We start from the raw sequence: 20351 nt of genomic DNA, 5'->3' as shown, positions 1-20351 counted from the left end.
GACAGGAATAGCCCACATCCTAGGTCAGTGATAGTGAAATTTTTGCCCTCAGATGTTTAAAGAGTGTGCGCCCACGCTACCACGACAATGTCGCCTGGCGGGACCTAGGGGAAGAGCCTTCTCTGTGGTGGCCCCGACCCTCTGGAATCAACTCCCCCCCTGGAAATTAGAATTGCCCCCACCCTCCTTGCCTTTCGCAAACTCCTTAAAACCCACCTCTGTCGTCAGGCATGGGGAAATTGATTCCCCTGGGCCGTTTCTGTTTTATGTATGGTCTGTATGAGATTGTTTTTTACATTAAGGGTTTTAAAATTGTTTTTAACTGTTGGATTTGTATTGTTTCGTTGTTGTAAGCCGCTCCGAGACTCCAGAGAGGGGCGGCATACAAATCTAATTAATAATAATAATAATAATAATAATAATAATAATAATAATAATAATTATTATTATTATTATTATTATTATTATATAATATGGCTCCGCGTGCCACTTGTGGCACCCGTGCCATAGTTCGCCATCACTGCCCTAGATCAATGATGACGAACCTTTTTTTGCTTGGGTGCCAACACCCATAATGCATTGCCCCCCTACCTTGTACACACACACAGACCCAGACAAACACACACATGCTGCCTTCATGCGTGCAGGCCTCACTGAGGCCTCTGAACTTGCAGTAGGCCTGTTGGGTCATTTTGTGCCCTCCCCAGGCTTCAGGAAAGCCTCCGGAACTTGTGGATGGCGTCACAGAGACGTCATTCTTGGCCGGCCAAAACGTGGACTCTAGGAAGGACGTCTTCATGACGTCAAAGCTCCGCCCATGGAATTCCCTATTGGGATTCCCCACCTCCGTTTGGGCCTCCTGACCGGCCGACAGCTCCGCGGCTCTTTTTCAAAGGTGACAGCCGGGCGGCGAGGCTTCTCAGCATTCTCCTGAACCTGAACACCGAACCCGAACTTTTGCTGGACTTGCAGCCCCCTGGCTGTTTCAAAAGGCGACAACTGGGCGGCGGGGCTTCTCGGCAGCCTCCCGAACGCTGAACCCGGAAGTTCGGCAAAAGTTTGGGTTTGGCGTTCAGGTTTGGGAGGACGCCGTTCAGGTTCGGCAGGACAGCTGTTTCAAAAGGCGACAGCGGGGCTTCTCGGCGGCCACCTGAACCCAAACTTTTGTCGGGAGAACGCCGAGAAGCCCCCTGGCTGTTTCAAAAGGAGACAGCCGGGCGGCAGGGCTTCTCGGCGGCCTCCCAAACGCCGAACCCGGAAGTTCGGCAAAAGTTCGGGTTTGGCGTTCAGGTTCTGGAGGACGCCGAGAAGCCCCACGGCTGTTTCAAAAGGCGACAGCCGGGCGGCGGGGCTTCTCGGTGGCCACCTGAACCCGAACTTTTGCCAAACTTCTGGGTTTGGCATTCGGGCGGCTGGTTCATAAGGCGGAAAAAATTCGTAAGAAGAGACAAAAAATTTCCGAACCCCAGGTTCGTATCTCGGAAAGTTTGTATGACGAGGGGTTCGTATCACGAGATACTACTGTATTTTGAAAGGAAATTGACAACACGTTAAGCTTCTCATTCTTCCTTCCACTTATGCAGACAGGAGACTAACCATAATCTGGGCTTATGATTTCTGTTTGTATCATCCGAGCCCTTAAATTCATAGTGCACAAGAGCCCTTACCCAGTGAGGCCACATTCCTGGAGTTTTCCAGCATCACTTCTCCGTGAAGAGCCTTTTGATGGGGGTCCAGGTGAGCCCACTCCTCCTCAGAGAAATCCACAGCCACCTCCTCGAAGGACACAAGACCCTGAAACAGGAAACCTATACTCCCAATTAACAGAAAAAGGTCCATTTGTTCACCAACCCTTAAAGAGCAGGGAAGTCTTAATACCACTCTACTACGCCCTGGTCAGACCACACCTGGAGTACTGTGTTCAGTCCTGGTCACCACACTTCAAAAGAGACATTGAAACTCTGGAGAAGGTGAAGAAAAGAGCAACGAAGATGATTAAGGGATTGGAAACCAAGACTTGTGAAGAGAGACTGAGGGAACTGGGCATGGATAGCCTAGAGGAAAGGAGGGCCAGAGCGGACATGATAGCAGTCTACAAGTATACGAGGGGTTGCCACAGAGAGGAGGGGGTCACTTTATTTTCCAGGGCACCGGAGGGCCGGACAAGGAATAACGGCTGGAAGCTGACCAAGGAGAGATTCAACGTGGAAATAAGGAAGAACTTCCTGATGGTCAGAACGATCAACCAGTGGGACAACCTACCAGCGGACGTTGTGAACTCCAATACTCTGGACATTTTAAAGAGGAAATTGGACTGCCATTTGGCTGGGATGCTATAGGGTTCCTGCTTGGGAAGGGGGTTGGACTTGATGACCCGCATGGTCCCTTCCAACTCTAACAATCAATCAATCAATCAATAAATCAATCAATAAATAAATAAATAAATAAATAAATAAATAACATCAGTTTACTTCTAGACCCACTTTGGCAGATGGGTTCTGGACACTTCAGCCATCATTGGATTCAGTTCTGGTTGGTGTTTGCAGGCAGGCCCAAGGCAGGTCCTTCCTGTCTGACATTTCAGTCCTATGGCCTGTGGCACTAGTCCTCAAGGTCAATACAACACTCTCATGAGAGTTTTGGAGAGCCCAGGCCAGGGTCTGTCCTCCAACTGCTGTCGACATGCGCACGAAAAACAACCCACTTTCAGCTTCTCCCTGGTTTCATGGGGAACACGCCAGGGATGAAATTAAAAACAATTTTCTCCCGGTTGTGTGGGAGGGGCTTGGTGGGTGGGACAGGAGAAGGATACTGTAAAATCCCCATTCCCTCCCCACTCTAGGGCCAGCCAGAAGTGGTATTTGCTGTTTCTCCGGAACTATTCAAAGTTTCTGCTACCAGTTCTCCAGAACTGGTCAGAACCTGCTTAATTTCACCCCTGGTACATGCTCTATGGTCAGAATTTGGGAAATTTCTTTCTCTCTCTCTCTCTCTCTATATATATATATATATATATATCTATCTGAATATATATACTATCACTTTCTATCTATCTATCTATCTATCTATCTATCTATCTATCATCTCTCTATCTCTCTATCTATCTATATCTACCTACCTACCTACCTACCTACCTATCATCTATCTATCTATCTATCTATCTATCTATCTATCTATCTATCTATCTATCTATCTATCTATCTATCTACCTATCTACCTACTGTTGTGGTTCAGCCTGAGGCTGCTCAGGGACCAGCTGTGTCTCTGCTGGCTCCATGCCCGGAGGAAGAGGACAGCGAAGAGGAGGGGGCTGAGCAGTCGGTGATGAAGCACAAGCCGTCAATGACTTGCAACAGAGACGTTCAGATCAACGAAAGGAGCAATTAAAGAAGTATTATCAGCACTGAATTAGGAACAGCAGGGCTTGGGTGTGGTCCTCCTTAGCAGGGTTTAAAAGGCAGGCAAGCCCTTGAAGCCATGTGGAGTGTTATCAGTTGGAGTTATGGTGACCTGCTTTGTTCTCGACGTCTCTGTTCCTGGCTTGTGGCCCAGCAGTTTGGAAGACCCGTGGGAGGTGTAGGTCTGCTATCTACAGCCTCGTCTTGGCAGCAAGAATCCTGTACGGCTGCATGGACTTTTCCCTTCGTGGATATATTTGAAGATACAGTGTTTTCCTGTTTGTAAGGACATTTTCTGTTACCTGTGTTTTTCTTTAATTTTGTAAACTGACTTTGCCTTTTACCGGTGTGTCTGGCTTCTCTTTTTGGGTTGGTCTTGGCTGCCGGAGTGACCCAGACAGAACACCTACCTACCTACCTACATACCTATCTATCATCTCTCTCTCTCTCTCTCTCTCTCTCTCCATCCATCCATTCATTCATTTATTCATTCATTCATTTAGATTTCTATGCCGCTCTTTTCTGCAGACTCAAGGCGGCTCACAGCAAACGGATACAAAAATACAATATGTAAGAAATCTAATTTAAAACAATACTAAAACCCAATACATTAAAAACAAAATAAGAGTTAAGCTTCTACCTGAGCTGGAGATTCAGCTGTTCTCTCAGGGTCAGCAGAAAAAGGAGACGCCCCTATAAAGACCAGCGACATCGTTCTGTTCTCTACGAGGGAGGGGGGAAAATGGCGGAAGCAAACCGAGTAAAACGTGGGGAGATACCCACACCCAAGAGGATTGACCAAAGAAGGGAGGGCTACGGTCTCCCTGGGAAACTTTATGTGGCTTGGAAGGAACCCCCCCTCCCTTACCTTGAGAGGTATCCCAACTTTCGTCTTTCTGGGAGGGGACTGTGGAAAGTAGATGCTGAGGGGGATCCAACAGGTCTCTCCTGAAGGTCATCTCCAGAATCTGTAACTCCAGGTAGAAAAAAGGAGAGGAATGAAGAGAACAGCACACACAGAAAGAAAACTTCCTTCTCTGTCCACAATTTTTAAAAAAAAATATTTTTTATTTAAATATAAACATTAAAAACAATAAAAAAACAGATATAACATTACATCTAAACAATGTACAATACACACACAAAAATTCAAAGACGAGCATATAGTATATCTCCCCTCCCCTCCTACGGCTGGCTCTATTAATAATAATAATAATAATTTATTGGATTTGTATGCCACCCCTCTCCACAGACTCGGGGCGGCTAACAACAATAATAAACACAACATGTACAATCCAATAATAAAAAACAACTAAAAACCCCTATTATAAAACCAAACATACACACAAACATACCATGCATAACTTGTAAAGGCCTAGGGGGAAGAGCTATCTCAACTCCCCCATGCCTGGTGGTATAAATGATTCCTGAGTAGTTTACGAAAGACAGGGAGGGTGGGGGTAGTTCTAATCTCCGGGGCGGAGTTGGTTCCAGAGGGTCGGGGCCACCACAGAGAAGGCTCTTCCCCTGGGGCCCACCAAACAACATTGTTTAGTTGACAGGACCCGGAGAAGGCCAACTCTATGGGACCTTATCGGTCGCTGGGATTTGTGCGGTAGCAGGCGGTTCATTAGGTAATCTGGTCCATTGCCATGTAGGGCTTTTAAGGTCATGACCAACACTTTGAATTGTGACCGGAAACTGATCGGCAGTCAATGCAAGCCACGGAGTGTTGAAGAAACGTGGGCGAATCTTGGAAGCCCCACGATGGCTCTCGCGGCTGCGTTCTGCACGATCTGAAGTTTCCGAACACTTTTCAGAGGTAGCCCCATGTAGAGAGCGTTGCATCACCTCTAGGTGATGAGGGCATGAGTGACTGTGAGCAATGACTCCCTGTCCAAATAGGGCCGCAACTGGTGCACCAGGCGGACCTGGGCAAACGCCCTCCTCGCCACAGCCGAAAGATGATGTTCCAATGTCAGCTGTGGATCGAGGAGGACGCCCAAGTTGCGAACCCTCTCTGAGGGAGTCAGTAGTTCCTCCCCCCCAGGGTAATGGACGGACAGATGGAATTGTCCTTGGGAGGCAAGACCCACAGCCACTCCGTCTTGTCTGGGTTGAGTTTGAGTTTGTTGACACCCATCCAGGCCCCAACAGCCTGCTATTGTCAGCCTCATTTTGTTCTTAGCGGTATTAACACCAATGGTTTAATTGATAACATATAATTTGTGATTTATATTATATATTATTGCATTTAAGTTCTTATTCTTTAGCTAATAATAGAACATATCTAACGCATAGTCAGAATAGGAAGTTATATTAATTCTTTAGTGATTTTGTTTTATAATATTTCTTTATCATGCAGCACTACTAGTAGCTGTGTTCTTATTCAACCAAGTGTAGAAGTATTTCCAAATCTGATAGTACAGTATTTTGATTTATCTTGTTTCTTTAGCTCCATTGTTAGCTTGTCTGCTTCATCACAGTCCAACATTTTTTAAATTAAGTTCCGTTCATTCAGCATTGCTTCATTTTTCCAAAATTGTGCTATGGTTATTCTTGTTCATGTTATTAAATGTTGTATCAAATAATACTGTTCCTTTTTCATCTGGTTTTCAATGATACCAAGGAGAGCAAAGCATATATCACAATCCATACATTTTATACCTTCTGCACAATCTATGCCACCCCTAAGAAGTCCTCTCCACACCCCTTTATTATGATAAGTGACTTTCTAAGTTATTCTATAGAGCAGTGTTTCCCAACCTTGGCCACTTGAAGATATCTGGACTTCAACATTTGCTGGCTTGGGAATTCTGGGAGTTGAAGTCCAAATATCTTCAAGTGGCCAAGGTTGGGAAACACTGGCTTAAGCGGAGGAAACTGTAGCTAAGAAATATGTAAGAAATCGAAACACATTGTTTATCTTACCTAATAACCCTTCAGAAGTCTTATTTATTTATTTTCTTTTATTTATTCATTTGTCCAATACACAAATACATAGGAAGAAAATAAACATGAAGTAATATATATAAGGATAAAAGTGAAAATAGAGGAGAAGATATATGAAAGGAAGAAATTATATATGATATATGAGATAAAGGAAAGACAATTGGACACGGGACGGAAGGCACACCAGTGCACTTATGTACGCCCCTTACTGGCCTCACCTGGAGAGGTCAATCGTGGAGAGTCTAAGGGAGAAATGTTGGGGGTTAGGGGTTGACACAATTGAGTCCGGTAATTAGTTCCACGCTTCAATAACTCGATTGTTGAAATCATATTTTGGAATAATATATTGGAATAAGCCTCTCTCACCTGCTGGTCTCCCTGCTCCTTCTGCTCCTCCGCCTGGCTCAGGAGGAAGCCTTCAGCCAGGGCCACCGCCTGGGAACTGGTCTCCACTCCACACTCCCGTACCCAGCTCTCCATCTCTGAAGGAAGGATAGCCAGGAACTGCTCCAGGAGCACCAGATCCAACATCTGGGCCTTGGTGCGTCTTTCTGGCTGCAGCCACTGGTGGCAAAGGTGATGGAGATGGCTGCAAAGCTTTCGTGGCCCTGTGGCTTCCTGGTAATGGACATTCCTGAAGCTCCAGCGTCGGATATCTGAAGGGATGACTTCGTCCTTCAGGGTCATCTTCCCGGTTCGTGGCCAGGTTCCCCGACAGCTCTTTTCAGCGTTCTCAGCAGCTCGGTGATTTGATTCCATTTTATTGCTTCTTTGTTCTTCGACAAAAGCCCAAATGGGGCCAAGCGATCTCATGGATCCATACAGATTAGGTATTAGGTATTACTGATGTTAAATATAAAAAAGAAATACAGTGTTCCCTCGCTTTTCGCCGGGGATGTGTTCCAAGACCGCCCACGAAAGTCGAATTTCCGCGAAGTAGAGATGCGGAAGTAAATACACTATTTTTGGCTCTGAACAGTATCCCAAGCCTTCCCTTAACACTTTAATCCCCTAAACTGCAATTTTCCATTCCCTTAGCAACCATTTAGATTATTACTCACCGTGTTTATTTATTAAAGTTTATTAAAGAAAAATTTATTAAAGGCGGACGAAAGTTTGGCGACGACGTATGACGTCATTGGGTGGGGAAAAACCGTGCTACAGGGAAAAAAACAGCAAAGTATTTTTTAATTAATACTTTTGAAAAACCGTGATATAGCTGTTTCGCGAAGTTCGAACCTGCGAAAATCGAGGGACCACTGTATACTATTTAATAATTCATATATATTAGTAGTGGCAAGAATAGCATTTGTACAAAAATGGAAAGGAAAAGAAATTCCCAAAGACCAAGAGGTCTTGAGAAAGATTATGGAATGTGCAGAATTAGATATGATGACGAGATGGTTGAACAATCAAGTAGAAATGGAGTTCTATAAATTCTTTTCAATCATAATGGAGGATTCATGAGGACGTCCTGGATAAATCTCACCAATCGTTTGAGTCCTCTCTGAGTGTCCATTGGATCGTGAGGGCAGATGACTCCAGCTTAGATATCCAAGGAAGAAGAGAAAAAACACAGGCCGTGATATTTATGCTCATCGCTAAGAAAAAATGATACAGTCCTCTTTATCATGCTGCCCTGTACTTTGCAGATTGTTATCTTATTGTCACCCACTGTATCCTTTCAAACTGAATAACTCTAAACTCCGGGACCGCCTTCTGCCGCACGAATCCCAGTGACCAGTTAGGTCCCACGAATGTCGTTTGGCAGGCCCCAGGGGAAGAGCCTTCTCTGTGGCAGCCCCAGCCCTCTGGAACCAACTCCCCCCAGAGATTAGAATTGCCACCACCCTCCTTGCCTTGGCAGACCAGGGGCCATTGATTGGATGGTGTAACATCGAGATCTGGCCATAAATGGAATGTATGTTTTTTCTTTACTGTGGGTTTATATTTTTTTTAATTGTTTTTTAGATATCCTAACGTTATACTGTACGTTTTATGGAGGGTTTTGTTTGGGTGTGTGTGTGTGCCACCTAGAGTCCCTAGGGAGTCAGATGGCCTACAAATTGAATTAAATAAATAAATTGAAATAAATACATAAATAAACCAGTAATAAATAAATAAATGTATTTCTTATTAATTAAATAAACAAAGCTGCTTCCGCTCCCCACCATCCGGTCAGAGCTGAAGAAGCATCTCGGATGAGAAGCCTTCAAAGAAAAACCAGTTGCCTCTTGAGGTGGAGGGAAGGGTGGAAAGTACCTTTGGGGTGGGACACCTTCTTCTTGCATTATGAATAGCTAGGGAAGGGAAGGGAGGAAGCACCACGAGGCGATCCTGCCCGTGGGAACAAAGGCAGGGAGCAGCCCACCCATCTTCTCCTCCCCCCCCTCACAAAGCATGCACAGACAAGAGCAGGATTAGGGGGAGGTGTCCCCCCTCCTTCTCAGCCTCCGGAGTTTTGAACCCGGCAATTCCTGTTTGGGGGGACCCTGTCCCCCCCGGGTCTTTCCCTCTTGCTACGGCTATGGAACGCTTGAAGGGGAGGACCCGCAATCCCCCCCTCTTTTTGCAAGGACCGGGGCGGGAGGCTCTGCCTAGGACTGGAAGGGGGCGTTGTCCTCTCCCCCCTCTGCGTCTCTGGGTCGCGGAATCCCCTCCTGTCAACCTCCCCCTCCCCATTCCCAGGGCGCAACTCACCGCCGGTCCTCCCCTTCCAGCTGGACTCCGGGCGGAGCATGCGCAGTACTCCGACGGCGAACCAGCGCCCCCTGGTGCGTCCCGAGGATCAAGGCCGCATCTCCTGACGGCGCCATCGCGGCGGGGAACCTTAGAGGTCATCCATACTGACCTTTTTATTTTTATTTGTCCAATACATATAGAAGAGAATAGACATGAGGTAATATATATAAAGAAAAATATAAAATAGAGAAGATGTATGAAAGGAAGAAAATATATATGATATATTCGTTTGATTCAATGTCTGTAGAGCTGCTCAAAAGTCATCAATCCACATAATAGCCTTGAAGAGATTCCTCTCCCTTCTGACGAACTTCGAATTGTCCTTCCTGGCCGAGTTTGGGACCTTTGTCCCCGTCTGCATGCAAAGGGAATCCGGGCTCTCCCTGCCTCCCAGAAGTGGGAAGACCATCTCGGATTTCACGTGTTCCATCCCTCTCTTTGTCTCCATTCCCACGAGATGGCTCTGTACGTGCCCGGTGGCTCCCTAAGCGCCGGACGTCTCCTGCGAAAACGAAACGGTTACAGCCAACGAGGGGCGAGCCCTAGAGCGGCCAGGCGTTCGGAGAGGACCGTTAAGCAGGTGCGCACGCTCAGTCCAACCGCCGTGCGGGCGGGGCTGCCCCTCCCCGCTGTAGTTACTGTAGGAGGAAATCCGTTAAGGAGGAGAAAAGAGGGCGGGGGGCAGAGCCTTCGGGTCACTTAGGCTTGGCGGACCAATGGCAGGAGAGAAGCGCCTGTCATTTTTGGGCGGTAAATGGAAGCGCTGGCTTGCGAATCTTCCTCCTGGCTCTGAGGGGAATTTATTTATTTATTTGTCCAATACACAATACATATTGAAGAGAATAGACATGAGGTATTATATATAAAGAAAAGATATAAAAATAGAGAAGATATATGAAAGGAAGGAAAGAGATATGAGATAAGGAGAGGCAATTGGACGGGACGAAAGGCACAGTTGTGCACTTATGTACGCCCTTGGATCTCCTGGTGGCCTTTAATTCGTATCCCATCGGAGCGGTGCCTTGGAATTCTCCTTTTATGTGATCTCTTGAAGCATTTCATCGTGTTCATCTCACACACACACACACACACACAAATGCATGCGCAAAAACACCACTCACATACCGCCTGGGCTTGAGGCCAAAAGCTGAGGGAAAAGCGTGGAACCCCTGCTACCTCACAGGTCTTGTAAATGTTGTCCCCTTGGAAGGGATCTATGGGGCTTGCGCTTCCTCTCAGACTCTGGAAATCCTTTGATGGCATCTACACCCTAAGATTTGGAAGCTTGGAAAAAATTCAGAGAAGAGCAACTAAGATGATCAAAGACCTAGAGACTAATATGACGAATGACTGCAGGATTTGTGTTTGACTGGTAGGTGTCAAACTCACAGCATTATGTTGTCGTCGTGTGACATTTCATGATGGTTTTCCCATTGATGGAGCTGTGTGAGGGCTGTGGGTGACACATCTGACCCTGGGCCATCAGTTTAACAGCCTATCTAAAAAAAACAAATTAGGAGTGACATGATAGTGTCCCCATATTTTGAGGGGCTGCCACAAAAGTCAAATTATTCTCCAAAGTACCTGAGCACAGGAAATTAAAAAAACATGGTTGGAAACTAATCAGAGAGAAGCAACAGAGAATTAAGGAGAAACTTCCTAACAGTAAGGAAAATTAACCAGTGGAACAGCTTCTTTTCAGAAATTATGGGTGATCCATCATTGGAGATTTTAAAGAAAATACTAGACAGTCACTTGTCTGAAATGGTATAGGTGAGTGATGGCAAACCTTTTTTCCCTCAGGTGCCAAAATTGTGCATGAGCAGTAGTGTGTGCTGGCGTGCCCCCCTCCACAAATGCATGTGTGACACTCCCCCCCCCCCCTGTGCTGCCCCACCCCCACGTTTGCAGCCCCCCATGCTTTCCTGCACATACACATACAACCTACTACCACCACACTGTTTTGGGCCTAGCAGGCCCATTTTTCACCCTCCCCAGGCAAAAATGCCCCTTGAGGCCCGTTGCTGCCGCCGTACAAACCCAGCCTCCCGAACCCGAACTTTTGCCGAACTTCCTGGTTCGGCGTTCGGGAGGCTGCATGTGCTAGTAATCATATTAGCAATTTTCACCTTAATTTAACTAGATCTTAATTGAATTTAATGAAAGAAATAATGTCACATTTATCCCAAAGGGGCTTTTTCAAGAGGCAGATGGACTTCCTGGTTTTTCTTTGAAGATGTTTCGCTTCTCAATTAAGAAACGTCTTCAGCTCTAATTGGATAGTGGGGAATAGAAATATTTATACTCCTTGTAGACGAAACTGGTCATTTGCATTTTTTTAGAGAGTCATTGATGTCACCAGGAGGTTTATTATTTATTTATTTGTTTGTTTGTTTTGTCCAATACACAATAATACACAATGAGGGTTATAGAGGATATAATCAGGTAGAATGTATTAAAGGGGGAATAGAGGAGAAAATAAAGAAGTGAAATATAAGTTATATTTATATAAATATGAGAGAATAGCAGGAAAAGATATAGTGATAGAAGAGAAGATATAGGAGAGCAATAGGACAGGGGACAGAAGGCACTCTAGTGCACTTGTACTCGCCCCTTACTGACCTCTTAGGAACTTGGTGAGGTCAACCGTGCATAGTCTAAGGGTAAAGTGTTGGTGGTTTGGGGATCATACTGTAGAGTCCGGTAGTGAATTCCACGCTTTGACAATTCGATTACTAAAGTCATATTTTTTACAGTCAAGTTTGGAGCGGTTAATATTAAGCTTGTATCTGTTGTGGGCTCTTGTGTTGTTGTGGTTGAAGCTGAAGTAGTCTTTAACAGGCAGGACGATGCAGCATATGATCTTGTGGGCAATACTTAGGTCATGTTTGAGGTGTCGTAGTTCTAAGCTTTCAAGACCCAGGATTGTAAGTCTAGTTTCGTAGGGTGTTCTGTTACGGGTAGAGGAGTGAAGAGCTCTTCTGGTGAAGTATCTCTGGACATTTTTGAGGGTATTAATGTCAGAAATGCGGTGTGGGTTCAAAACAGATCAGCTATATCCTAGGATGGGTCTGGTGAAAGTTTTGTAAGCTCTTGTAAGTAGCGTGAGATTGCCAGAGCAGAACCCACGTAGGATTAGATTAACAACTCTTAAAGTCTTCTTGGCGATGTTGTTGCAATGGGCTTTGGCACTTAGGTCTTTAGTTATTAGTATTGCGAGGTCCTTGACCGAGTGGGGATTATCTGTGATAATTTGTTGATTCAGTTTGTATTTGGAGTTTTGATTCTTTTTGCCGATGTGAAGGACAGAGCATTTGCTGGTTGAGATTTGGAGTTGCCATGTGTTAGAGACCACTCAGAAACAGAGTTCAGGTCTTTTTGGAGAGCAGTTGTGTTATCGGTGGTGTTGAAGAGTTTTACATCATCTGCAAAGAGAACACAGTTGCTTGTGATGAGATCGCAAAGGTCGTTGATGTAGAGAATGGAGAGCGATGGTCCCAGAACGCTACCGTGGGGGTAGTGTTCAGAGGAACATCTGAGTGATGCAAAGCTGCATCAACAGGGGAATGCACTCCAAGACCAGGGAAGTCTTAATACCACTCTACTACGCCCTGGTCCAACCACACATGGAGTACTGTATACAGTTCTGGTCACCACACTTCAAAAGAGACATTGAAACTCTGGAGAAGGTGCAAAAAAGAGCAACCAAGATGATTAAGGGATTGGAAATCAAGACTTAACGAAGAGAGACTGAGGGAACTGGGCATGGATAGTCTAGAGAAAAGGAGGGCCAGAGCGGACATGATAGCAGTCTACAAGTATACGAGGGGATGTCACAGAGAGGAGGGGATCACTTTATTCTCCAGGGCACCAGAGGGCCGGACGAGGAACAACAGCTGGAAGCTGACCAAGGAGAGATTCAACATGGAGATAAGGAGGAACTTCCTGACGGTCAGAGCGATCAACCAATGGAACAACCTACCAGCGGACGTTGTGAACTCCAACACTCTGGACATTTTTAAGAGAAGATTGAACTGCCACTTGACTGGTGTGCTATAGGGCTCCTGCTTGGGCAGGGGGTTGAACTCGATGGCCTTCATGGTCCCTTTCAACTCTAACAATAAATAAATAAACAAACAAATGGGTTTGGAGCCTCCTCGGAACTGTTGAAAGGACTGTGTTGTAGACTGGAGACTGATGATGTTTTATTTATTTATTTTATTTATTAGATTTGTATGCCGCCCCTCTCCGTAGACTCGGGGCGGCATCCCTCCCCCTCTGTTGAGAGGCCTATCCAATGTTCAGTTTTTCATGTATCTCTGTTTTACAACGCAGTCCTTTCATCAGTTCCAGTTGCACCGCTCAGGTGACGCTGAGGAAACAGATTAACCTCCAAGTGATCTCAATGACTCTCTAAAACAATGCAAATGACCAGCTGTCTTCAAGGGATATAAATCCTTCCATTCCCCACCATCAAGTCGGAGCTGAAGAAGCTTCTTGGATGAGAAGTGAAATGTTTTCAAAGGAAAACCAGAAAGTCCAGTTGCTTCTTGAAAAAACCGGATGAATGAGAATCTCCACAGAACAGGGGTGTCCGACCCGTGACACGTTGTTGACCTATTGCAACTCCCTCCCCCTTCGCTAAGGGGTGGGCGTGGCCACACGATGTTGTCATGTGACCTATTGCAACTCCCTCCCCCTTCGCTAAGGGGTGGGCGTGGCCAGTGTGTGACGCATCTGGCCCACAGCCCGCAAGTTTGACACTCCTGCCATTGACAAGAATGTTAAATTTAGTTTATTTCACTTGATTCCACCTGGTTTTTTTTGTAATTCGGCTTTACTGCACCCCAATTATTGTTCTCCACCAGAAAAACAAGATATTGGGGTTATCTGTGAAATTGATAGAAACATAGAAGACTGACGGCATAAAAAGACCTCATGGTCCATCTAGTCTGCCCTTATACTATTTCCTGTATTTTATCTTAGGATGGATATATGTTTATCCCAGGCATGTTTAAATTCAGTGACTGTGGATTTATCTACCACGTCTGCTGGAAGTTTGTTCCAAGAATCTACTACTCTTTCAGTCAAATAATATTTTCTCACGTTGCTTTTGAACTTTCCCCCAACTAACTTCAGATTGTGTCCCCTTGTTCTTGTGTTCACTTTCCTATTAAAAACACTTCCCTCCTGAACCTTATTTAACCCTTTGACATATTTAAATGTTTCGATCATGTCCCCCCTTTTCTTTCTGTCCTCCAGACTATACAGATTGAGTTCATTAAGTCTTTCCTGATAACGTTTTATGCTTAAGACCTTCCACCATTCTTGTAGCCCGTCTTTGGACCCGTTCAATTTTGTCAATATCTTTTTGTAGGTGAGGTTTCCAGAACCGAACACAGTATTATTATTCCAAATAGGGTCTCACCAGCACTTGATAGATTATAAAAAGATCGATTTGACTCCACATATTCAAGCCATTTCTTCTCCTTTGTAGACCTTTTTATGGAAAAGAAATGAACTACAGACTGGCACTCTTTTTTATCACCACTTGATGCATATATATGGGGTCTCTCCTTTATGCCTCTTTTTATGAAGCGTAAAGGAACCGCTCTGACTGAAGCACTTTCCACACTCCGTGCATTTGTAGGGTTTCTCCCCTGTGTGGATCCTCTTGTGCAACGTCAGAGCCCCATTCTCACTGAAGCCCTTCCCACACTCCGTGCATTTGTACGGTTTCTCCCGTGTGGATCCTCTTGTGCAACGTCAGAGCCCCATTCTCACTGAAGCCCTTCCCACACTCCGTGCATTTGTACGGTTTCTCCCCTGTGTGGATCCTTTTGTGAGATGTCAGGTGCGTACTGGTATTGAAGCTCTTCCCACACTCCACACACTTGTAGGGTTTCTCCCCTGTGTGGATCCTCTTGTGCAACATCAGAGCCCCATTTTCACTGAAGCCCTTCCCACACTCCGTGCATTTGTACGGTTTTTCTCCTGTGTGGATCCTTTTGTGAGACGTCAGGTGTGTACTGGTATTGAAGCTCTTCCCACACTCCATGCACTTGTAGGGTTTCTCCCCTGTGTGGATCCTCTTATGGGCAACGAAGCTACTGCTCTGGCTGAAGCTCTTCCCGCATTCGACGCACTCGTAAGGTTTCTCCCCCGTGTGGATCCTCTTGTGCGCAATGAGATGACTGCTGTCGCTGAACCGCTTGCTGCACTCCAGGCACTCGTACGGCTTCTCTCCGGTGTGGATCCTTTTATGCGCCGAGAAGCTACTGCTCCGACTGAAGCTCTTCCCGCCGTCCAGGCATGTGTACGGCTTCTCCCCTGTATGGATTCTTTTGTGGGAAGTGAGGTTGCCACTCTTGGTGAAGATCTTTCCACATTCCAAGCACTTATAGGACTTGCCTCCGGTGGTTGTTTGTTTCCGTGGAGTACGGGGGGAAATCCTCGGAATTCCTTTAGGAGAAACAGACCAGTGCAATAAAGGTGTGAGAAAATACTCTCGCGGATGAGAAAAGGGCAAAACTTAAAGGCAAAGGAAGAACATACAAAAATAGATACAGGCATACAGTGGTCCCTCAATTTTCGTGGGTTTGAACTTCGCGAAACGTCTATACCACAGTTTTTTTAAAATATTAATTAAAAAACACTTTGCGTTTTTTCCCCTATACCACGGTTTTTCCCGCCGATGACATCATATGTCATTGCCAAACTTTCGTCTGCCTTTAATAAATATTTTTTTAATAAACTTTAATAAATAAACATGGTGAGTAATAATCTAAATGGTTGCTAAGGGAATGGGAAATTGTAATTTAGGGGTTTAAAGTGTTAAGGGAAGGCTTGTGATACTGTTCATAGCCAAAAATGGTGTATTTACTTCCGCATCTCGCGGGCCGTCTCGGAACGCATCCCCCGTGAAAATCGAGGGAACACTGTGCTTCATTTTATTGCACTTTGCAGATATTGAGGGTTTTTTTAAAAAACTAATTGAAGGTTTATCGCAACCCCATGTTCTGGGATAATACTAAACTGACAGGAATAGCCAACACCCTAGATCAGTGATAGTGAAATGTTTTGCCCTCGGATGTCTAAAGAGCGTGCGCCCACGCTGTCATGCCTAAGTGAGTGCCCACACCCAATGCCTGGGGAGAGTGAAAAAAAGCTACCCCGTCCCCCGGAGAGCTTCTGGAAGCCAGAAACGGCCTTTTTCCCAACTTCTGGCGGGCCCAGTAGGCTCGTGTTTTGCCTGCCGCAGGCTCCAAAGGCTTCCCTGGAGTCGGGGGAGGGTAAAAACCCATCCCCCTCGGAGGCTCTCTGGAAGCCCAAAATGCCCTCCCAGAGGTGGGTGCCAAAGGTCTTAAAGTTCCCAAGTTTGAAGACCTCTGCTTTAGAGGTTTGTATTTTGAAAGGAAATCGACAACATGTTAAGCTTCTCATTCTTCCTTCCACTTATGCAGACAGGAGACTAACCATAATCTGGGCTTATGATTTCTGTTTGTATCATCCGAGCCCTTAAATTCATAGTGCACAAGGGCCCTTACCCAGGGAGGCCACATTCCTGGAGTTTTCCAGCATCACTTCTCTGTGAAGAGCCTTTTGACGGGGGTCCAAGTGAGCCCACTCCTCCTCAGAGAAATCCACAGCCACCTCCTCGAAGGACACAAGACCCTGAAACAGGAAACTTATACTGTACTCCCAATTAACAGAAAAAGGTCCATTTGTTCACCAACCCTTAAAAAAATGGATCTTTGAAATGAATGAAAGAAGGCAACGTTTTTGCAAGGAAATTCGAAGCAGCCTTATTATCCACTGGGTCGCTTCCCCGCAGGAATTTCAAGACCATTGGATGAAACACGAGCCAACAATGTGCAGCAGCAGCCAAAAAAGCCAACACAATCCTAAGCTGCATCAACAGGGGAATACACTCCAAGACCAGGGAAGTCTTAATACCACTCTACTACGCCCTGGTCAGACCACACCTGGAGTACTGTGTTCAGTTCTGGTCACCACACTTCAAAAGAGACATTGAAACTCTGGAGAAGGTGCAGAAAAGAGCAACCAAGATGATTAAGGGATTGGAAACCAAGACTTATGAAGAGAGACTGCGGGAACTGGGCATGGATAGCCTAGAGAAAAGGAAGGCCAGAGCGGACATGATAGCAGTCTACAAGTATACGAGGGGTTGCCACAGAAAGGAGGGGGTCACTTTATTCTCCAGGACACCGGAGGGCCGGACGAGGAACAACGGCTGGAAGCTGACCAAGGAGAGATTCAACGTGGAAATAAGGAAGAACTTCCTGACGATCAGAACGAACAACCAGTGGAACAACCTACCAACGGACGTTGTGAACTCCAGTACTCTGGACATTTTTAAGAGGAGATTGGACTGCCATTTGGCTGGGATGCTATAGGGTTCCTGCTTAGGCAGGGGGTTGGACTTGATGACCCATCAATCAATCAATTAATCAATAACCTCAATTTACTTCTAGACCCACTTTGGCAGATGGGTTCTGGACACTTCATCCATCATTGGATTCAGTTCTGCTTGTTGTTTGCAGGCAGGGCCAAGGCAGGTCCTTCCTGTCTGACATTTCACTCCTATGGCCTGTGGCACTAGTCCTCAAGGTCAATACAACACCCTCATCAGAGTTTTGGAGAGCCCAGGCCAGGGGTCTGTCCTCCAACTGCTGTCAACATGCGCACGAAACACAACCCACTTTCACCTTCTCCCTGGTTTTATGGGGAACACGCCAGGGATGAAATTAAAAAAAAAATTCTCCCGGTTATGTGGCAGTGGCTTGGTGGGTGGGGCAGTAGTGGATATTGCAAAATCCCCATTTCTTCCCCACTCTAGGACCAGCCAGAGGTGGCATTTGCTGTTTCTCTGGAACTATTCAAAATTTCTGCTACCAGTTCTCCAGAACTGGTCAGAACCTGCTTAATTTCATCCCTGGTACATGCTCTATGGTCAGAAACGTCACAGCCCTTCTTCTCCCACAAAGTGAACCACACACACACACACATTTTGCTCTGCTTTGGTGTCAAAGGCATGAAAAATCCACAAACAAAGTTCAGACACAGCGAGGCACGATCCGGAAGAACTGCGATCAGATAATCTTCCAAAACGGCCAAACTAGCACGCTGCTATTTATAGCAGCAGCTCTAATTACTGGAGCCCCACCCAAACACAGGTGGCCTCTCTTATCTCCTGTAATATTTCCTCAATTGGTCTCTTCGATGCAGAAGTCTGCACCTGTGTGGGTCTAACACTTCCTCATCCGAATCGACCGAAGATAATGGTGATTGGCTTCCTGGGCTGTGTGCCAAGCCCTCCTCTTCCAAGTCACCCCCACCTTCTTCTTCATCCGAGGAAACTGCACTCCCTGACTCTGCCGGCAACAAAACAAGCCTAGGACATGTTGACGTTTCCCCTGCCTCCAACTCCACATTCCCTGGGGCAGGAGCTGGGCCAGAGCCAACCACAACACCATCTATCTATCTATCTATCTATCTATCTATCTATCTATCTATCTATCTATCTATCTATCTATCTATCATCTATCAATCTATTCATTCATTTATTCATTCATTCATTTAGATTCATTCATTTCATTCAGATTTCTAAATGAGTCTACGGAGAGGGGCGGCATATAAATCCTATTAAAATAATAATAATAATAATAATAATAATAATAATAATAATAATAATAATATCTATCTATCTATTTATCTATCTATCATCTATCAGTCTATTCATTCATTTATTCATTCATTCATTTAGATTTCTATGCCGCCCTTGTCTGCAGACTCAGGGCGGCTCACGGCAAACGGATACAAAAATACAATATGTAAGAAATCTAATTTAAAACAATGCTAAAACCCAATACATTAAAAACAAAATAAGAATGAAGCTTCTACCTGAGCTGGAGATTCAGCTGTTCTCTCAGGGTCAGCAGAAGAGGGAGATGCCCCTACAAAGACCAGCGACATTGTTCTGTTCTCTACGAGGGAGGGGAAAAAATGGCGGAAGCAAACCGAGTAAAACGTGGGGAGATTCCCACACCCAAGAGGATTGACCAAAGAAGGGAGGGCTACGGACTCCCTGGGAAACTTTATGTGGCTTGGAAGGAACCCCCCCTCCATTACTTTGAGAGGTATCCCAACTTTCGTCTTCCTGGGAGGCGACTGTGGGAAGCAGCTTCTGAGGGGGATCGAACAGGTCTCTCCTCAAGGTCATCTCCAGAATCTGTAACTCCAGGCAGAAAAAAGGAGAGGAATGAAGACAACAGCACACACAAAAAGAGAACTTCCCTCTCTGTCCACAATTTGCCGACGATGTAAAACTTTTCAACACCACTGACAACACATCTATTCTCCAAAAACACCTCGACTTTGTCTCAGATTGGTCTAACACCTGGAACTTCAAATATCAACCAACAAATGTTCTACCCTCCACATCGGCAAAAAGAATCCAAACCTCATATATGAACTGAATAAACAAATTCTCACTGCCAACCCACACTCAGTAAAAGACCTTGGAATACTAATATCAAATGACCTAAGTGCTAAAGCCCACTGCAACAATATCGCCAAAAAGGCTTCTAGAGTTGTTAACCTGATCGTATGTAGCTTCTGCTCCGGCAATCTCACACTACTCACAAGAGCCTACAAAACTTTTGCCAGACCCATCCTTGAATACAGCTCATCTGTCTGGAACCCCTACCACATCTCGGACATCAACACCCTCCAAAATGTCCAAAGATATTTCACCAGAAGAGCCCTTCACTCCTCCACTCGAAACAGAATATCCTAGGAAAATAGACTAACAATCCTGGGCCTAGAAAGCCTAGAACTACGGCGCCTAAAACACGATCTAAGTATTGCCCACAAGATCATATGCTGCAACGTCCTACCGGTCAATGACTACTTCAGCTTCAACCGCAACAACACAAGAGCACGCAACAGATTCAAACTTAATATTAACTGCTCCAAACTTGATTGTAAAAAATATGACTTTAACAATCGAGTTGTCGAAGCGTGGAACTCATTACCGGACTCAATAGTGTCTATCCACAATTGACCTCTCCAGGTTCCTAAGAGGTCAGTAAGGGGCGAGCATAAGTGCACCAGTGTGCCTTTCGTCCCCTTTCCTTTATCTCATATATCATATTTATTTTCTTCCTTTCATATATCTTCTCCTCTATTTTTACATATTATCTTTATATATATTACTTCATGTCTATTCTCTTCCAT

The 20351-nt window shown here is 45.4% G+C and overlaps 2 protein-coding genes across 3 annotated transcripts in view; both read right to left on the bottom strand.

Annotated features, from left to right (window-relative positions):
* The window catches only part of LOC139162880 (zinc finger protein 721-like), a 154659-nt gene that overhangs the window by 20175 nt on the left and 114133 nt on the right, over nt 1-20351 (bottom strand). The window contains exons 5-6 of the mRNA XM_070743772.1: nt 19615-19619; nt 14827-15459 (exon numbers count right to left, since the gene is read on the bottom strand). Of these exons, the coding sequence (XP_070599873.1) occupies nt 14827-15459; nt 19615-19619 (638 nt within the window). The remainder of the gene's footprint in view (nt 1-14826; nt 15460-19614; nt 19620-20351) is intronic.
* Nucleotides 1838-9667, bottom strand: LOC139162943 (zinc finger protein 24-like). 2 transcript variants are annotated; one of them, XM_070743853.1, is made up of 5 exons: nt 9051-9667; nt 6717-7895; nt 4267-4366; nt 4039-4121; nt 1838-1961 (listed from the first exon to the last, which is right to left on the bottom strand). In XM_070743853.1, exons 2-5 carry the CDS (start codon nt 7161-7163, stop codon nt 1932-1934), a joined length of 660 nt encoding a protein of 219 aa, XP_070599954.1. In that variant the 5' UTR covers nt 7164-7895; nt 9051-9667; the 3' UTR covers nt 1838-1931. The 2 variants fall into 2 exon arrangements, with proteins under 2 accessions (XP_070599954.1, XP_070599953.1); XM_070743852.1 differs by lacking the exon at nt 1838-1961 and adding an exon at nt 2435-2717.

Source organism: Erythrolamprus reginae, chromosome 2 (genome assembly GCF_031021105.1).
Source record: "Erythrolamprus reginae isolate rEryReg1 chromosome 2, rEryReg1.hap1, whole genome shotgun sequence".
NCBI classification, from domain to species: domain Eukaryota; kingdom Metazoa; phylum Chordata; class Lepidosauria; order Squamata; family Dipsadidae; genus Erythrolamprus; species Erythrolamprus reginae.
This window is presented reverse-complemented; position numbering and strand designations above follow the sequence as displayed.